Raw genomic sequence first — 19040 nt, 5'->3', positions numbered from 1 at the left:
TCCCGCCGGCTAGGCGCGCGCACCGCTCCCGCGCGCCATGTTCCCGCCGTGCCGCGCGCCGCCGAGCGCCCCCGCCCTCGACGCGCACGCACCGCGCAAGTGCGTGCCCGGCCGAGCCCTCCCGAAGCAGGGGTTGCTGTTCCCGGCTCTGAGCAGCCGCCCGCCGCGCTGCGGACCACCCGGAGGGCACCACGCGGGGCCGGGGCTAGAGAAGGCGCACCAGTGCTCTCCCTTGGCCGCCTAGAATCGAATCTTCAGAAGCCCACCTCCTGCATCCAAGGACTCGGCGCCTAGTCCTCACTAGGTGGCTCTCTGCAGGCGAGATCTAGTGTTTTGAGCGGTTAAGAACCGAGAGATCCTTGGAAAAGCTGCAACGCCTACTCTCCTTAAAACCATGAATTTATAGGTAGTAGTGGTGGCGCACGCCTTTAATCCCAAAACCCTTCAGAGACAGAGGCAGGCGGATCTCTTAGTTTGAGGCCAGCCTGGTCTACAGAGCAAATTCCAGGGCAGCCAAAACTACACAGAGAAATCTTGGTTCGAAGAAACCTAATAGAATATTGTGGAGCTCTGGTTGCTCTTCCAGAGGACCCTGTACAGTTCCCAGCATCCGCATGGCAGCTCACAACTGTGTTGTAAAAGTAAACCTGCTGGCCCGGCCTGTCACCTGGATACCCTGTCCCTTTAAGAGACAAGCCCCGCCCACTCCAGATTCCCACCCCCCCATGCCCTTCTCACCCTGCCTGCTAGGCAAGCAGATCTCCTGCCTCTTCTCCAGCCAGCTCTCCCCCACACACACACTTACAATAAACCCTTTCTAATACCCACTAAATAAACTCGACACCCAAGCTACCTCTGTATGGTGTGTGTCTGTCTCCCATCCGCCAAAGGATGCTCCTGAGGCCTCCGGTCACTGCAACCCCTCCTGGGAACTGCCTCGGGCCACCAAGCATCATGAATGATAACATCTGTGACTCCAGTTCCAGGGGACCCAACAACCTCAGACATACATGCACCCAAAACACCAATGCACATAAAAAATAACGATGCGCACACAATGTCTGGTACACACTAGGCTCTCCCAGACTGGCAGGTATAATTCCTGCTGCATCTTTCCAAAGTGCCAAAAAAATAAAACAAATTAATAAAAGGAAACCGGCTTTTGAACCCTGTGGTGTAATTAACAGGAAGGGGTTCGCACGACCGTTCTCCCCACAGCTCTCTCTAAATCAGACCTCTCTCAACACACACAAACACACACACACCAAAAGCTAGCAGGAAAAATGTTGGAGAGAACATTTCCCCTACCAGTAAAGAATATCTTGGAATTTATTTCCCCTACTTCATAGACCTGGAAGGCCACAAACTACCTCCTGGCATGTGCCACTACCTAGATACTCTTGGAAGTTTTATGTAGCTGGCTTTCCTGTTGTCTTTTCCACATATAAATGACACAAATTAACTCAACCAGGAGTAAACAAAAAGGAATATCCCTGATCATATAACTAACATCCTGGGATGGTATCTCACCTTCAAGTATAGTTGCAACTGGGATCTTGTCTGTCTGCACCTGGATAAACTTGTCAATCAAGTACGCTTTGAGTCTTCAATCTGTGATTGCTTCCTTCTCGTGTAGTTCTTTCCATACATGGACCCAAGTGCATCTAGCTCCCACCTATGGAAGAAACAGGCTGACCCAGTGTCAGGACCCAAAGAAACTAAGCTTGCAGGGTGTGGTAGCACACGCCTTTAAACCCGACAGTCAAGAGGCAGAGGCAAGCAGATCTTTGTGAGTTCCTGGACAGTCAGGTTTACAAAGAGAAGCCCTATGATGGGGGAGGGGGGGAGCACTGGGATCAAAAGGCTATTAAAGGTGCCTATTAGCATACCAAAGTACCTGGCAGGGAGGTCAGGTTCTTTATAACAACAACCTGTGGCTCTTCGCACCACACCCTCTGCCCTAGACTCCACCAGAGGGGCTTCTTTCCCCCAGGCTATCATACCTAGAGAGCCCTGTCATGAATCTGACCACTCTTTTGTCTTCCTTAGCTTTACAGCCTTAAATATTCAAGCCATGCGAATTCCCAATGGCCAGCACTAGACCAGCTAAACCACAGAACATTTGAACAGAAAAACCCTCGTTTTCAAAGGCGGTGGGAGAAATCCCACAGACTCAATAATTTAGGCCAACACCGGGCGGTGGTGGCGCACGCCTTTAATCCCAGCACTTGGGAGGCAGAGGCAGGCGGATCTCTGTGAGTTCAAGACCAGCCTGGTCTACAAGAGCTAGTTCCAGGACAGGCTCCAAAACCACAGAGAAACCCTGTCTTGAAAAAGCAAAAAAAAAAAAAGAAAAAAAAAAAAGGAAATAATTTAGGCCAACAGATGCAATCAGCAAGAGGTGTCTTTATTGATTACACAGGCACCTGTGGGTGCCTCAGGAGCGTACACCAACTGAGCACCCCAGGGAAAATTCAAACAGCCATATTTATAGGGGGAAATGATTACATAAGAGGGTAGTATAGCACAAGCATTTCATTGGCTCTCAGATTGGCAGGCTTAGCTCACCCTGGGGACTGCCCCGTGTTTATTCTCGAATTTCCCTTAAAAACCATAAAGCCAGATTGTAGTGATGAGCTGCAGGCAGGCCTGCTTTTCATCCCACCCAGCTCCTGCACAGCTAGCTTTACACCCGAAATAACAACACACAAATTGTATTCATTTAAATACTGCCTGGCCCATTAGTTTGAGCCCCTTATTGGCTAATTCTCACGTCTTGATTAACCCATTTCTAATAATCTATGTATCACCACAAAGTGGTGCCTTACCGGGAAAGATTCAGCATGTCTGACCTGGTGGCTGGCTCCATGGCATCTGACCCAGAGAGGAGAGGCATGGCAATTGTCTCAGTTCCATCTTCCTCCCAGCATTCTGTTCTGTCTACTCCACCCACCTAAGGGCTGGCCTATCAAATGGCCAAGGCAGTGTCTTTATTAACCAATGAAACCAACACAAAGCAGAAGACCCTCCCACATCACCAGATAAAACACCCTGCAGCAAGTTAACAGTTTAGATAGGATGTCTTGGGGGGTGGAGTATTCCCTCTCCTCAGTCCCGAAAAACCACAAAGCTAGATAGAGCACTCTGCAGCAAGTTGACAGTTTGGATAGAATGCCTTGGGGGGTGGAGTATTCCCTCTCCTTAACCTAGTCAGTGAGTCTGCAACCCATAGATATCCAGTTTTAGCATCGGCTGAGCCAGGGGGCCCAGCTAAATTTCAACAGAGTTTAACATAGCAAGTGGGCACGGATGTCTTTCAAGTATGGAGGGGTCTTTCAGAACAGCCTCAGAACTATCAACCACCACTCACAGGAACAGCTGTGTGCCCAGCTTGACTGTCTGTCTTTTCCAGGTAAAGAGTTTCTGAAGCTACTGCTTAGTTGATAGCCTAGCCAGCAAGCTAGTGCGGTCTATCATCAACCAGCAAATTTACATTTACAATGGATCAGAAACAGAGAAGTTGCCATTAAAACTGCCTGCATTCCTGTGGCTACAAACTCCAGCCATACAAAGTCCGGAAACAAATTCCACTTTCCATGATGTAAAGTGTGGGCCAACAACATTTCCATTTCTGCCATGTCAAAGGGCTGTCTCTGCAGACAGGCTTATGGAATACAAGAAATGTTACTTTTCGCACTTCGGGGCTCAAGACGAAAGGAAAATCCTTGAATTCAGAGCACTTGCCAATTTTACTGAGATCTTCGGTTCACATCCCAGAGTCAACATGATCATATGTAACTCCAGTTCCAGAGGCTTCAGTGATATCTTGTGGCCTTCTTGGGCATCAGGCACCCACACAATGTACATACATGCAGACAAAACTCATTTATATAAAACAAAAATAAATCTTTTGTTTATTGAGTTCTACATATTTCTCTGCTCCCCTCTCTGCCTCTCCCCTCCCCCTTCAAACCCTCCCCCAAGGTCCTCATGCTGCCAATTTACTCAGGAGATCTTGTCTTTTTCCACTTTCTACTTCCCATGTAGATTACATCTATATAAGTCTCTGTTAGTGTCCTCTGTTGAATTAAGGAGCTGTAGGCTGCGTCCCGCCACCCGGCCACCCGCACAGCTAGCTTTATACCCGAAATCATTACACGGAAAATGTATTCCTTTAAACACTGCTTGGCCCATTAGCTCCAGCCTCTTATTGGCTAGCTCTTACATTTTGATCTAACCCATTTCTAATATTCTGTGTAGCACCACGAGCTGCCTTACCAGGAAAGATCTTAACCTGCGTCGGTCTGGGGTGAGAGAATCATGGCGACTGACTGACTCGGCTTCTTTCTCCCAGCATTCTGTTCTGTTTACTCCGCCTATCTTAATTCGACCCTATCAGAGGCCAAGCAGTTTCTTTATTAATTAACCAATGAAAGCAACAGATAGAAAGATGACCCTCCTCCATCAGTCCTCATTGTTTTCTAAATTCTCTGGGATTGTGGTTTGTAGACTGGCTTTCTTTGCTTTATGTTTAAAAACCACCTATGAGTGAGTACATGTGATAATTATCTTTCTGTGTCTGGGTTATCTAACTCAAAATAATGTTTCTAGCTCCATCCATTTTCCTGCAAAATTCAAGCTGTCATTTTTTTCTGCTGTGTAAACGTACCACATTTTTATTATTCATTCTTTGATAGAAGGGCATTTAGGTTGTTTCCAAGTTCTGGATATGACAAACAATGCTGCTATGAACATAGTTAAGCACATGTTCTTGTGGCACGATTGAGCATCCTTTGGATATATACCCAAAAGTGGTTTTACAGGGTCTTGAGGAGGTTGTTTCCTAATTTTCCAAGAAATCGCCACACTGGCATCCAAAGGGGTTGTACCAGCTTGCATTCTCACCAGCAATGCAGAAGTGTTCCCTTTTCCCCACAACCTCTCCAGCCTAAGTTGTCATCAGTGTTTTTGATCTTGGCCATTTTTATAGGTGTAAGATGGAATCTCAGAGTTGTTTTGATTTGCATTTCTCTGATGACTAAGGATGTTGAACATTTCCTTAAGTGTCTTTCAGCCATTTTAGATTCCTCTGTTGAGAGTTCTCTGTTTAGGTCTGTACTCCATTTTTTAATTGGATTATGTGTTCTTTTGGTGTCCAACTTCTTGAATTCTTTGTATATTTTGAAAATCAGACCTCTGTCTGATGTGGGGTTAGTGAAGATCTTTTCCCATTCTGTAGGCTGTTGTTTTGTCTTGTTGATCATGTCCTTTGCTTTACAGAAGCTTCTCAGTTTCAGGAGGTCCCATTTATTAATTGTTTTTCTCAGTGTCTGTGCTACTGGGGTTATATTTAGGAAGTGGTTCCCTGTGCCAATGCGTTCAAGTGTACTTCCCACTTTCTCTTCTATAAGGTTCAGTGTGGCTGGCTTTACGTATATGCTTTCTTTTTTCCATTTGATATTTTTTGCTTCTTTATCAAAGATCAGGTGTTTGAAGATGTGTGGATTGATATCCGGGTCTTCTATTCAGTTCCATTGTTCTTCTTGTCTGTTCTTATGCCAATACCAGGCTGTTTTCAGTACAGTAGCCCTGTAGTAGAGTTTGAAGTCAAGGATTATGATGCCTCCAGATTGCACAGGATTGTTTTGGCTATCCTGGGTTTTTTGCTTTTCCATATGAAGTTGAGTACGGTTCTTTCGAGGTCTTTGAAGAATTTTGCTGGGATTTTGATGGGCATTGCATGTTGAATCTGTACATTGCTTTTAGAAGGAATGCCATTTTAACTATGTTAATTCTGCCTACCCAAGAGCATGGGAGATTGTAGTAGGAGCTGCGGGCTGTGTTCCTGCTGCCCCAGCTCCTGATCACCTGGCTAGCTTATGCCCCGAAATAACAACACACAAACTGTATTATTTTAAACACTGCTTGACCCATTATATCTAGCCTCTTCTCGGCTAACTCTTCGCACGTGGACTAGCTCATTTCTAATAATGTGTGTAGCACCACAAGGAACGCTTACCGGGAAGATTCTAGCCTACGTCCATCCTGGGTTGGAGCTTCATGGCATCTGCCCCAGAGAGGAGAGCTATTGAGTCTGAGCTCACTTCCTCTTCCTCCCAGCATTCTGTTCTGTTTACTCCACCCACCTATGTTCTAATCTATGAGGGCAGTTTCTTTATTTTTTAACCAATGACCTTCCTCCATCAGGAGATTGTTCCACTTTCTAATGTCTTCAATTTTTTTCTTCAAAGATTTAATGTTCTTGTCCTACGAGTCTTCCACTTGTTTGGTTAGAGTTACTCTGAGATATTTTATGCTATTTGTGGTTATTGTAAAGGCTGTTGATTCTCTGATTTCTTCCCCAGCCCTTTTATCACCTGTGTACAGGAGGACTACTGATTTTTTTTTTTTGAGTTAATCTTGTATCTTGCTACATTGCTGAAAGTGTTTATGAGTTGTAAAAGGTCCTCGGTAGAATTTTTTTTGTTTTGTTTTTGTTTTTGTTTTTCGAGACAGGGTTTCTCTGTGGTTTTGGAGCCTGTCCTGGAACTAGCTCTTGTAGACCAGGCTGGTCTCGAACTCACAGAGATCCGCCTGCCTCTGCCTCCCAAGTGCTGGGATTAAAGGCGTGTGCCACCACCGCCCGGCCCCTTGGTAGAATTTTTGAGATCACTTATGTAAACTATCATATTCTCAGCAAACAGTGAGAATTTGACTTCTTCCTTTCCAATTTGTATCCCCTTGATCTCCCTTTGATGTCTTATTGTTCTAAGTAGGACCTCAAGAACTATATTGAATAGATATGGAGAGAGTGGACAACCTTGTCTTGTTCCTGATTTCAGTGGAATCGCTGGGAGTTTCTTTGCATTTAGTTTGATGTTGGCCGTTGGCTTGCTATATATTGTCTTAATTATGTTTAGGTATGTTCCTTGCATACCTGCTCTCTCCAAGACCTTTGTCATGAAGGGATGTTGTATTTTGTTAAATGCTTTTTCAGCATCTATTGAGATGATCATGTGGTTATTTTTCAGCTTCTTTATATGATGGATTACACTGACAGATTTTCATATGTTAAATCATCCCTGCGTCTCTGGGATGAAGTCAATTTGGTCATGGTAGATGATGGTTCTGATGTGTTCTTGGATTCGATTTGCTAGTATTTTATTTAGTATATTTGCATCAATGTTCATGAGTGAGATTGGTCTGTAATTCTCTTTCTTAATATTGTCTTTCTGTGGTTTGGGTATCAGGGTAATTGTAGCCTCATAAAAAAAGTTTGGCAATGTTCCTTCTGTTTCTATTGTGTGGAATAATTTGAGGAGTATTGGCATTAATTCTTCTTTGAAAGTCTTAGAATTCTGAGCTGAATCCATCTGGTTCAGGGCTTTTTTTGTTGTTGTTGTTGTTGGGAGACTTTAATGACTGTTTCTATTTCTTCAGCAGTTATAGGTCTTTTTAATTTGCTTATCTGGTCTTTATTTAATTTTGGTGATATTTATCCAGGAAGTTGTCCATTTAAGTTTTCCAATTTTGAGGAGTCCAGGTTTTCAAAATATGACCTGATGACCCTCTGTATTTTCTCCATGTCTGTTGTTAGGTCCCACTTTTCTTTTTTTTTTTTTTTTTTTGGTTTTTCGAGACAAGGTTTCTCTGTGGTTTTGGAGCCTGTCCTGGAACTAGCTCTTGTAGACCAGGCTGGTCTCGAACTCACAGAGATCCGCCTGCCTCTGCCTCCCGAGTGCTGGGATTAAAGGCGTGCGCCACCACCGCCCGGCTTAGGTCCCACTTTTCATTCCTAATTTTGTTAATTTGGATATTCTCTCTCTGCCTGTTGGTTTGGATAAAGGTTTCTCTATTTTGATTTTCTCAAAGAACTAACTCTTTGTCTTATTGATTCTTTGTATTTCTTTTGTTTCTATTTTGTTGATTTCAGTTTTCAATTTTTATTATTTTCTGCTGTCTAGTTCTCTTAGGTGAGTTTGCTTCTTTTTATTCTAAAGTTCTGTTAGTTCACTAGTGTGGGATTTTCCCAGCTTCTTTCTGTAGGCATTTAGTGCTATCAACTTTCCTCTTAACACTGCTTTCATTGTGTCCAACAAATTTGGGTATCTGTGGTCATTTTCATTGAATTTTAGGTCTTTAATTCTCCCCTGTATTTCTTCCTTGACCCATTGATGATTCAGGTGAGCACTGTTTAATTTCCATGTGTTTGTGGGTTTTCTGGAATTAGTATTGCTGTTGATTTCTAATTTTAAAGCATGATGATCTGATAAGGTACATTGGATTATTCCAATTTTTTTATATTTGTTAAGGTTTGTTTTGTTACTGAGTATGTGGCCAATTTTTGAAAAAGTTCCACGAGGTGCTGAGAAGAAGGTATATTCTTTTCTGTTTGGATAGAGTATTCTATAGATGTGTATTAAGCCCATTTGAATCATAACATCTGATAGTTCTCTTATTTCTGTTCATTTATTTGATTGTCAGTGGTGAGGGGGGAGTGTTGAAGTCTCCCACTATGAGCGTGTGGTGTTTAATTATGACTTAAGCTTTAGAAGTGTTTCTTTCACATATGAGGGTACCCTTGTATTTGGGGCATAGATTGAAATTTCCTCTTGGATTTTTCCTGTGACTAATATGAAATGACCTTGTCTCTTGACTGATTTTAGCTTGAAGTCTATTTTGTTACATATTAGGATAGCTACACCCGCTTGCTTTTTCCTCCATTTCTGTAGGGGAAGCCCCAGCCAATCACCTTGCTTGTAGGGCGGGGTTCCCCGAGGATATTTTTTACTAATAAATATTGCTGGTGTGCTCCCCCCTTCCCTTCTGCTTTCCTGTTCTCCGCTGGAACCTCGGGTTCTGTAAGTCTTCTCTTAATTAAAGCTGAATATTTTATTATAATTTCTGTCTGCCTTCATTTATGCCGCTACATTTTGGCGCCCAACGTGGGGCTTTTTGGATACCCACCCCAAATCAGAGCCTCACGGGTGGTGACCACTGGGAGACAGCGCACCCCCCCACGCAGATTGTACCTTGTCAGCACAGCTCCTTGCCGGTCTGCTCTGCCCAACTACAGCGGCAGAAGCAGCTGAGCTTCTGAGTCACTGAGCATCTGCAGCAACTCGATTTTTCCTGGCGCTTGCTAGAAAGTCAACAAACGGAACTCCCAAAGGGCGACTCGGCCCCACCCTATAAGTAAGGTGATTGGCTGGGGCTTCCCCTACACATTTTTTTAAAGAGAATTTCTCATTCCATATTTAAGAATTTCAAACATTCTCTTGAGGTTAATTTTTAGATCATTTTCTTCTGGTTCATCCATATTTGGTTGTTCAGGTCTTGCTTTTGTAGGGTTTTACTGGTATTGTGTTGCTCTTTGTGGTGTAGCATGTGATCTTAACTTTTCTACTAATCTTTTCCTCTTATAGGTGTGGTTGGGTCTGTCTGAGATTCTATTGACTAATCTTCTAGGTGCCAATGAATCCAAAGCTCAGATGGTTGTTCCTCGTGGTACAGTCAGTGTCACAGTTCTAGTTACCCTGCTGGTTATTCCTGATCCGGGAGGTAGCTCAGTGCTCCTGTGCTTTGGTCTGCTCCCTTGAAGTTTGCTGTCTCAGGCCTACCTTGACCTAGGCTACTGGCTTTGATCTGTTTCTGTAAATCTTGGTCTGCATATCCTCCTGCAGAAGTTCCTTGCTTGGAGTTGGACTTGTTGTGGTAGAGATCACTAACTCTGGATCTGGTCGCTGGCTCAGTCCTGATCAGCCCGTGTCCTGGGACTGGGTTTGTTCCTTGCTTCTGCTCCTGGTGGAGCTTGTTCAGTGTCTTAGATAACTGGTTCAGTTCCACTCCAGGTCTGATGGAGATCGCAGACTGGCTGACTCTGAGTCAGGTCGTTGGCTCAATCCTGGTCTGCCAGTGTCCCAGGACTGGCTTGGCTCCCAGGGCTGGATTTGCTTCTGGCTTCTGCTCCTAGTGGAGCTTGTTTCCCCTCAATCAACTTCTTAAAATTTTGGGAAAAAATTAATATCTCAATGAAGCCCAAGAGTTCAGAGATGTAAACTATATAGATCTGAGGATAACTTTTTTATTTCATTTGTTTTTGAGACAAGAGTCTCACTATACAGCTCAGGCTGCCCTTGAACTCACTAACTTGCTGTTTCTGCTTCTCACAGGGATAGATTGTAGAAGGCTGATATGAATTCCAAACTGGCTCACAACACTAGGAGCAACATGCCTGCTACGCAACACTAGGAACAACATGCCTGCTACCACATGGGCTCACAACACTAGGAACAACATGCCTGCTACCACATGGGCTCATAAATAACACTAGGAACAACATGCCTGCTACCACATGGGCTCACAACACTAGGAACAACATGCCTGCCACCACATGGGCTCACAACACTAGGAACAACATGCCTGCTACCACATGGGCTCACAACACTAGGAGCAACATGCCTGCTACCACATGGGCTCACAACACTAGGAGCAACATGCCTGCTACCCCATGGGCTCACAACACTAGGAGCAACATGCCTGCCACCACATAAGCTCACAACACTAGGAGCAACATGCCTGTCCCCACATAGGCTCCCTGGCAGCCACTACAACCACCCAACATCACCACGCCCTTTCCTTTGTAAGGGACTTAGACTTTTGGTAGTGGATAGTAGTAGTGACAGGGTTTCTCTGTGTAGCTCTGGCTGTCCGGAACTTGCTCTCTAGACCAGGCTGACCTTGAACTCAGAGATATGTAGTCACCACCCTGCAGGATTGAGACTTTCTAAGGCACCTTTAGACTTTCTATTCAGCTTGAACAAACTAAAACCAGAGTGATGTCTTGAGAAGCCAGACATGTGACATTAGTCAAGGTGAAGACCCATATAAAAAACACAACAACTTTTAACATTATTTTAGAATATTTTCTTTAATGTTTATGTGTGTCTGTGTGCATGAACATGGGGGGGGGGTAGCCACAGAAGCCAGAAGAGGGTATCAGGTTCCCTGGAACTGTAGTTACATGGATGTCAATAACCTAACTTGAGTACTCTACAGGGGTGCTCGCAAACACTAAACTATCTTTCCACATAGCCCACCTAAAATTCTTTTTTAAAGAAAAAGGTATTCTTCTAAAGTGCTATTTGTGAAGTATAAGTCCAGAGGCCAATTTCCACAAAGTTTTTCTGTTGTTGTTTTGTTTTCCCACAGTTTTAATTGTGTATTATAGGAGGCAGTCATGACAAGCTCAATAGAGGCCCGAGTCTCAGGAGTTTACCCTGAGACAATACAAGGTTATGAAAAAGACCACAAACTGAGAACACCCAGGCACCACCCAGGAACAGACCATCCAAAGAAATTCCCAAAGTTCCAACAGTTGTAGATAGGAACATCTGCCAGCACACACCCACTGCTTTTCACCAGGACAAATGTCAGCCAAGCAGGGGTCCTGAACCTTAGAAATCCCTCACCCCGAACTTTGCTACTATGAAAAACCAACCCTAACTAAGCCAACTCTCCAACTACTCCAATATGATAGACACATGGAGAGCCCAAGTTTGCAAACTTGTGTAAGAATAAAAGCTCTTTGCTTTTATATACAGGATTCGGTCTCCTAGTTGGTTATGGGGGGACTCCATGATACATAATAGTATCATGATGGAAAAGCAGTTATTCTCACCATTAAAATACATAGCCTTAAAAATAAAAAAAAATTAAAAAAAAAAAAGACTTTTTTCGGTGGAAAAGACAACAACAGTATGAAAAAAAGCACATTTCTTCCTTTTTTTTTTCCTTTTTGGTTTTATGAGACAGGATTTCTCTGTGTAACAGCCCTGGTTGTCTTGGAACTTGCTCTGTAGACCAGGCTGGCATCAGACTCACAGTGATCCACCTGCCTCTGGCTCCCCAGTGCTGGGATTTAAAGGCATGCGCCACCATTTAAGTTCAAACCAGTTCATCACATACGGCCCGGTACTTTGTGCTCTCAACATCTTCCACTTCCTGTTCCAGGGGCCGCTTTCGACTGGAAGGCTTGAAATAAAGCAAAGGGAGAAATGTTCAAAAGAAAAGCATGGCTCCTATCAAAACTCCTCATAGCGGTGAACTGGGGGCATTTCACGGGAAATGGTGAAGATCAAGAATCACTAGTGGTCATGACAACTGAATCCTCCTAATACACCTCTGGAATCAAGATGCTTATCTATCTCTAACTGCTAATTTATGTTCAGTTTTTTATTTTTCGTTTGTTGTTTGTGTTTTTTTTTTTTATTTTTTGCCTTACAGTGATACAAAATCAAGTTCAAATTTGGATCTCTCCTCTCTCTAGCAAAATTCTAGGTCAAGCATGATTTAAGGCAGTCAGAGCTCCCAGCCAAGCAAGGGGTTAGGAGTACCAGGAGAGCTTCACACACTATTGTGCCACAGAGATTGGAATTATTAAAGGAAGCTTTTATTTAAAATGCCTCCACCTGAAGACTGAGTTCCCCCAGGATGTGAGCACTTGTAAGCTGAAGAACATCTAAACACAGACAGCAGGAGCACCAACAGCTTCTCTCAGTCATCATCCCCTGACGTGTGTTAAAGGGGGCTTGCCACGCACTGAGTCCTGCTCGACCCCCAGCACAATGTGCAGAGGGGACCTAATCTCTCTCAGTCACAAGCTTTGCTGTTTCATGGGAACAACAATCTTTTCTGTCATAATTTATTTTCCTATTTATAAAACCAGAAAAAAATAGCAAGGAAAAAAGGAGCAAGATCATTGACCAAAGCAAAACGGGACAGAAATAAATTAAGCATACTAGTTTATCTTACAAAGAACTTTAAAAGAATGAAACTGCAATCAAGAAATCACAACAATAAAACTCATTATCTTACTCACTAACCGAGAGAGAGAGAGAGAGAGAGAGAGAGAGAGAGAGAGAGAGAGAGAGAGAGGAGAGAGGAGAGAGGAGAGAGAGAGAGAAAAAACCATCATAGACTGCTTGCTCAAGTTTTACATTTTTCTAACAGGGTATTCCACCTTGCCATGAAAATCTGCTACTCCAATCCATTCAACACAACCTGCATTATTAAATCTTCCAGAGTTGCAGGAACATAATTAAACAAAGAATAGAGACACTGGCTTGGGCTGGAAGGTTTGCTTAAACAGCATATGCCCCAGGTTCAACCCCAAGTATGGCCAGCAAGTAAAAAATAAGTATCTACTATACTATACTTGTAAGGTAGAGTACCACTATGTAGACCAAACTGATCCATGACTCCCAATTCCCCTGCCTCTGTTCAGATTGAATGTCCTGCCTCCATCTCCTAAGTGCTGAGATTATATGTGTGTGTTACCAAGCCTGTCATTAAGCACCTGCCACTGCACAGAATCTTCAGTCATCCGAGTTGCTCATCAGAGGTTTAATTCTAGGCTACAGTACAGTCATCAAAATACCTGGGCGGGAGTCAGGGGGAGGGCCATCAAATTCTTTTCCTGAGCCAGTAGATCCTGAAATTTTCTCTTCATGCACTCATCCTGTGAAGAGATCAAAAAGCAAAGGCAGGCTACATATGAGGGAAAGCACGCCCCTGGGGTGACAGCCCAAGGCTGCCATCCTAAAAGCAAGCCGCATGCATTTGCTGAAGTCTTCTCATGAAGGGACTATGACTGTCCACCCTCCTTTCTCAGAATGGTCAGTGCTTAGTAAGAATTGGCTAAATCAAACTCAAGGGTCATGGGCTCAGAGTTAACCAGAGAGGCAGAGCCCCAGCTATGGTTCAGAACTAACCCTAAACCCTGAGTAGTTGACAGTGTGCCACCTTGAGTCGCCACAGAAACAAATCCTTCCTGCTACAAATACCACCAATTACCTAGGAAATTCACACAGGAAGTGTCAAGCAAATTGATAGCAGTACCTTAAGCTACAAACCTCAAGCCCACATCTTATAGTAATAAACAGGACCAATCACTGGAGATGTGGAACGCGGTGGCATAGAAAAGAGAACTCGTTTCCCCGTGTGCATAATTTGCTCCCAACTCCCTAAAGGTAAAATCCCGCAGGGTTTGAGGGAGGCCTGGCATGTAGAAGCCTTGACAGGTAGCCTGGCACTGCCTCCCATTTTCAGAAACATAAAACGAAATCTATCAATGGAAAGATGGGTTCCAGGTGGAGACTGGAGAGATGCTCAAAGGAAGACATGAGTTTGGATCATAGCACCCATATCAACCCCTATAATTCCAATACCAGAGGGTCTACTCTCTCTGTACTCCTCAGGCACTGCACTCAAACACGCACAAAACCATACAGCCTCACTATGTAGCCGTGGCTGGCCTGGACTCACTATGTAAAGCAGACAGGCCTTGAATCACAGAATCTGCCTTCATCGGCTGTGCTGGGATTCCTTTGATGTAAGCACTCAGGAGGCAAGTGGCTTGTATATCTGAAGCCATTCTGATTGACAGGATGAGCTCCAGTTAGACTTTGTCAGTGCCACACACACTAGGGTCATCTTGGAAGAGTGGATTCAATTGAAGAATGGCCTCAGTAAGATTAACCTGTGGGCATTTACGTAGGGCATTTTCTTCAATAATGAGTGAGATGGGAGGCAAAAAAAGAAGCCTACTGTAGGTGGTGCCACCCCTAGGCAGGTGGTCCTAGGTTATACGAGAACGTCAGCTAGCAAGCCACAGAGCAAGCCAGTAAACCACTCCTCTACAGTCTCTGCTTCACTTCCTACCTTCAGGATTCTGCCTTGAGTTTCTGCCCGGACTGACTCAGCGACAGACTGTGATGTAAAGTGTAAAATGAAATACACCCTTTCCTCTCTAAGTTGGTTTAGTTGGTATTTATCACAGGAACAGAGAGACCAGAGCAGGACAGAAATGGAACACACAGAACACAGACCCAGATTTCAAAGCCCTGGGTATTTTCTCACAACATTTTTCTATCTCTATTACGGTATCTAGGATGAAATGCTTCCAAAATGAGCAGTTCTGTGGAGATGGGAAATTCCCAGTACCGAAGGACAAATAATGAGCTCCTCTCTATCTACTAACGGGAAGCAGCGCTTCCTGCCATCCCTGTCTTACTAGTTACTCTGGGTGGCTCACATAGTACCTGTCTTGACAGTCCCAACCTTGTAAGTACATTCTCTGTGGCCTTAGGATTTAATGCAGAATCACCCCTGAAGTGCACCTACCACTATGTACTGCACTGCTCTGTACAGCAAGGCACCTAACAGTGTTTGAAATATGAATACATTACCTGTGCTCTGAAGGAGCGAATGAGTAAACAGAAAAACCACTGGAACGCCACTGTTATTTAGATAAGTGCCCCAAGCCCTATGTATTAAACGCTTGGCACCCGACAAGAACACTATGGAAGGATATGGAGCCGTTCAGGTGTGGGTGTGTGTACAGGCTGGGCACTCACGTGTACACATACCTGATTGGGATTTCCCCTATTAATATGTTTAATAACCATTGGTTAATAAAAAAGCTGCTTTGGCCTATGGCAGGCCAGTATAGAGCTATGCCAGAAAACCAAAGTGAATACAGGAGAAAAGAAGGTGAAGTTAGGTAGAAAAATTGTAACTCCTGAAGGAGAAAGATGCCAGAACCTTACCAGTAGGCCACAGCCTCATAGTGATAAACAGATTAATAGAGATGGGTTAATTTAAGATGTAAGAGCTAGATAGAAATACACCTGGGTCATTGGCCAAACAGTGTTGTAATTATAGTTTCTGTGTAATTATTTGGGTCTGGGCAGCCGGGAAACAAACCGCAGTCTCTGTTTACATAATGATGCCCAATGTAGGGCAACGTACATCCACATAAAGCCAAAAAACCTTTCAAGAAAGGTCTTCTAGAACCACAGAAATGGGAGTCAATTGGAGCTTTTGGTAGCCACATATTTTCAGATAGGCTCTGTTTGCTGGTGGTGAACAGAGGCAAGGCTCCTTTAAGAGAAGGCTTCCTGACTCAGCATTAGCAGGAAAAACTGTGTGGTTTATGCTAGCTACATGGCTCTGGCTCTTTCAAGAGTTTCTGCTACAGAGCACTTAAATGGGGTTTGTGAGCAGCGTGCTATAAATTGCTTAATGATGACAAAGACCCGCTGCATCCCTGGAGCTGGGGTGATAAGCATGGCTTGCAGGGCTGGCGATGAACATGCCTATGTCATGTTGGACTAGGTGAAATCAACAGGCAAAGCAGCAGTGTTAGTCCTAGCCACATAGCTTAGCATTTTAAGAGGAGTTCCTAGTCAGAACAGAATTATAGATACACAATAAAGACAAATTCAGACACAAAAAAAAGACCTCTAAATAGGTCAGTGTTGGATAAATGTACTTGGACTTAGGAGAGAGAGAGAAGAGTACAGTCATAGATTAAAGGAGTAAAAATAATAAATACTAAAAAGTAATAGAGTAAAAAAAAACACATAAAGATGGAAAATACAGAGTCTGGGTCATTTATAGTATTATAGTATTTATAGTATTATAGAGACTCCCTAAAAGGTCTCCATAAACTCTAAAAATACTTCACCTAACAAACAGCAAAAAGCAGTGTAGAGAGCTGCGTGGAGCCGCACCTGATGGTGCTGGCTTCCGCCCTCCGCGATCCTGAAAGCGAGTGCTCTCTGTAAAAATCAACTCCTTATGGCTAAGGCCTGATTTATGCTATTATCACGCAATGATCGTCAGCTGCTTGCATATACATGGACCTATGGACAGTGCCCAGGTGGCAATCCGGGGTTGGCGGCCTGTGCCTATTTAAGGGCTGGGAGAGGTTTGCCTGGAGAGAGAGAGAGAGAGAAAGAGAAGGGGAAAGATTGCTGTGAATAAAGTCCTGAATAAAACTGCTGCAAGAAGAGCTCCGGTGTTGCATCTTCCTTGCTGGTCGAGGGGCGCGACAAAGCCGTTTGGAAAAAATTACACCCAAATTCCCACCATGATCGTTTATGTTTCTTTTCATTTAAAGGGGGTTAATTATAAATGGTTAAATGGTCACAGTCAACATCTTTCTAAAAAAAGGGGTGGGGAGAAATGATATAGAAATTAATACTTTGCATTAGTATGGATCTTGGTCTATTGAAACAAATTGAAGGTTGATTTGGTTGAACTGTGTTTATGTATTTCTGTTCTTGTTTTGTACAGCTCATTTAAAGTGTAATGTATAGTTAAGAGATACAGATTAATAGTCACGTATAATAGTTAAATTTTTAATTATGTTAGGTTTTCTAGATATATAGAGATATATTTCAGTTAAACAGATAATCTTCAACATGCCAAAGACCTACAAAATGTGGCATTTGAAATGTTTTGTTAATTTAGGGATTTTCATGACAATGAGACACAACTGCTCCTGGGAGTACCAATTTACTTCAGAGACGCTGGGCACTGAAGAAACTCCTTATGGACTTTGCTATCTTTGTGGCAAGATTAGCCATTTGAGCAATAAGCTACTCTTGCTTGGACTGCTTGACAGTATGCTGTGTAAACAGGACATTCAGGACCCACAGGAAAGGAACCAGTGAGCTTTGACGGACTGAAAAAGGTGGGGTAGTCCTTCAGAATTCCTGTGTCACAGAAGAAACTGCCAGATAGTCTGTAGGACACAGAGGAAAGTAACTGACAATCAATATAGATGGGACATTGTTTCAAATTCCCAAATTCATGGAAAAGTCTGCTGTATGCTATGGGTGGGCCTATAGGTTGAAGATGGATGCTCCACTGTTACAGAAGAACTTTGGATGACTGTCCAGGCGACGAGATGTCTCTGTTAATAGAGTTTTGGAAGTTGCTTACAAGGTTACTTCCTGTTTACTTAGGTAATATATCCTTGTGGGTCTTTGATGGAGTTAAAGACAGATAGTTATAGTTTTCCTTAGTTATAATAAAATATAAATTAGATATTAGAAATATTATAACTATAATTCTTGATTGATAACTGTTTTACGTTTATATATATATAAAGTATATATGTGCTGGGCGGTGGTGGCACACGCCTTTAATCCCAGCACTCGGGAGGCAGAGGCAGGCGGATCTCTGTGAGTTCGAGACCAGCCTGGTCTACAAGAGCTAGTTCCAGGACAGGCTCCAAAACCACAGAGAAACCCTGTCTCGAAAAACAAAAACAAAAACAAAAACAAAACAAAACAAAAAAAGTATATATGTAATTTTACTATGTTAAAGTTAAAACCTTGTTTTTCATTTAGACAGAAATGAAGAGCTGATGTGGGATTCCCCTCTGTATACTAGGAATATATTTTATTACCACTGGTTAATAAAAAAGCTGCTTTGGCCTATGGAAGGCCAGAATGGAGCTAGACGAAAAAAGTAAACTGATTGCAGGGAAAAAGAAGGCAGAGTCAGGTAGATGCCATGCATCTGTTGAAGGAGAAAGATGCCGGAACCTTACAGGTAGACCACAATCATACATAGATTAATAGAAATACATAGATTAATTTAAGGCATAAGAGCTAGTTAAATTACGCCTGAGACATCAGCCAAACAGTGTTGTAATTAATATAGATTTTGTGTGATTACTTGAATCTGGGCAGGAGGAAAACAAAGTGAAGTCTCCATTTACACATACCTCATGAGGGATTATCCTCTGTAAGCTGTGAACTATTGCTTAATGAATAAAGCTGTATTGGCCAATGCCTTAGCAGAATAGAGCAAGGCAAGAATTCCAAGCAGATAGAGGAGGAAAGAAAGCAGAGTCACTGAGATGCCATGTAGCCACTGCAAGAGGCAAACACACCGGAACTTTGCCAGTAAACAACAAGCCTCCTGGTAAAATATAAAATAATAGAAATGGGTTAATTTAAAATGGAAAAGCGAGGTAGAAATATGCTTAAGCTATTGGCCAAACAATATTGCAAATAATATAGTTTCTGTGATTATTTCGGGTCTGGGAGCCCGGGAAACAAACAAGCACTCTCCACCAACACATACCCTCACACATATATCCATAATTAAAGCAAATCTTACCAGGTCTTCCTCAGACATGCTATATATGCCTTGGATGTTAGTCCTCATCTTTTCTCTTGTTT

The 19040-nt window shown here is 43.2% G+C and overlaps 1 protein-coding gene across 5 annotated transcripts in view; it reads right to left on the bottom strand.

Annotated features, from left to right (window-relative positions):
• Nucleotides 1-10947: 10947 nt before the first annotated feature.
• LOC130872181 (serine/threonine-protein kinase Chk2) overlaps nucleotides 10948-19040 on the bottom strand; it is a 44521-nt gene continuing 36428 nt past the window's right edge. Inside the window, exons 14-16 of one of the 5 annotated variants that reach the window (XR_009056892.1) lie at nucleotides 18581-18777; nucleotides 13439-13519; nucleotides 12002-12033 (exon numbers count right to left, since the gene is read on the bottom strand). Coding sequence is in view for 2 of the 5 variants with exons in the window: in XM_057766031.1 (XP_057622014.1) it covers nucleotides 11947-12033; nucleotides 13439-13519 (168 nt within the window). In the remaining 3 variants the exon portion in view is untranslated. Of the gene's footprint in view, nucleotides 12034-13438; nucleotides 13520-16731; nucleotides 16778-18580; nucleotides 18778-19040 lie in introns of those variants that run through there. The other 4 variants (XM_057766031.1, XR_009056893.1, XM_057766033.1 and 1 more) reach the window with 4 other exon arrangements.

This window comes from Chionomys nivalis, chromosome 3, assembly GCF_950005125.1.
Source record: "Chionomys nivalis chromosome 3, mChiNiv1.1, whole genome shotgun sequence".
Taxonomy (NCBI): domain Eukaryota; kingdom Metazoa; phylum Chordata; class Mammalia; order Rodentia; family Cricetidae; genus Chionomys; species Chionomys nivalis.
Note: the sequence above shows the minus strand (reverse complement) of the source record. Positions and strands in the feature narration are given on the sequence as shown.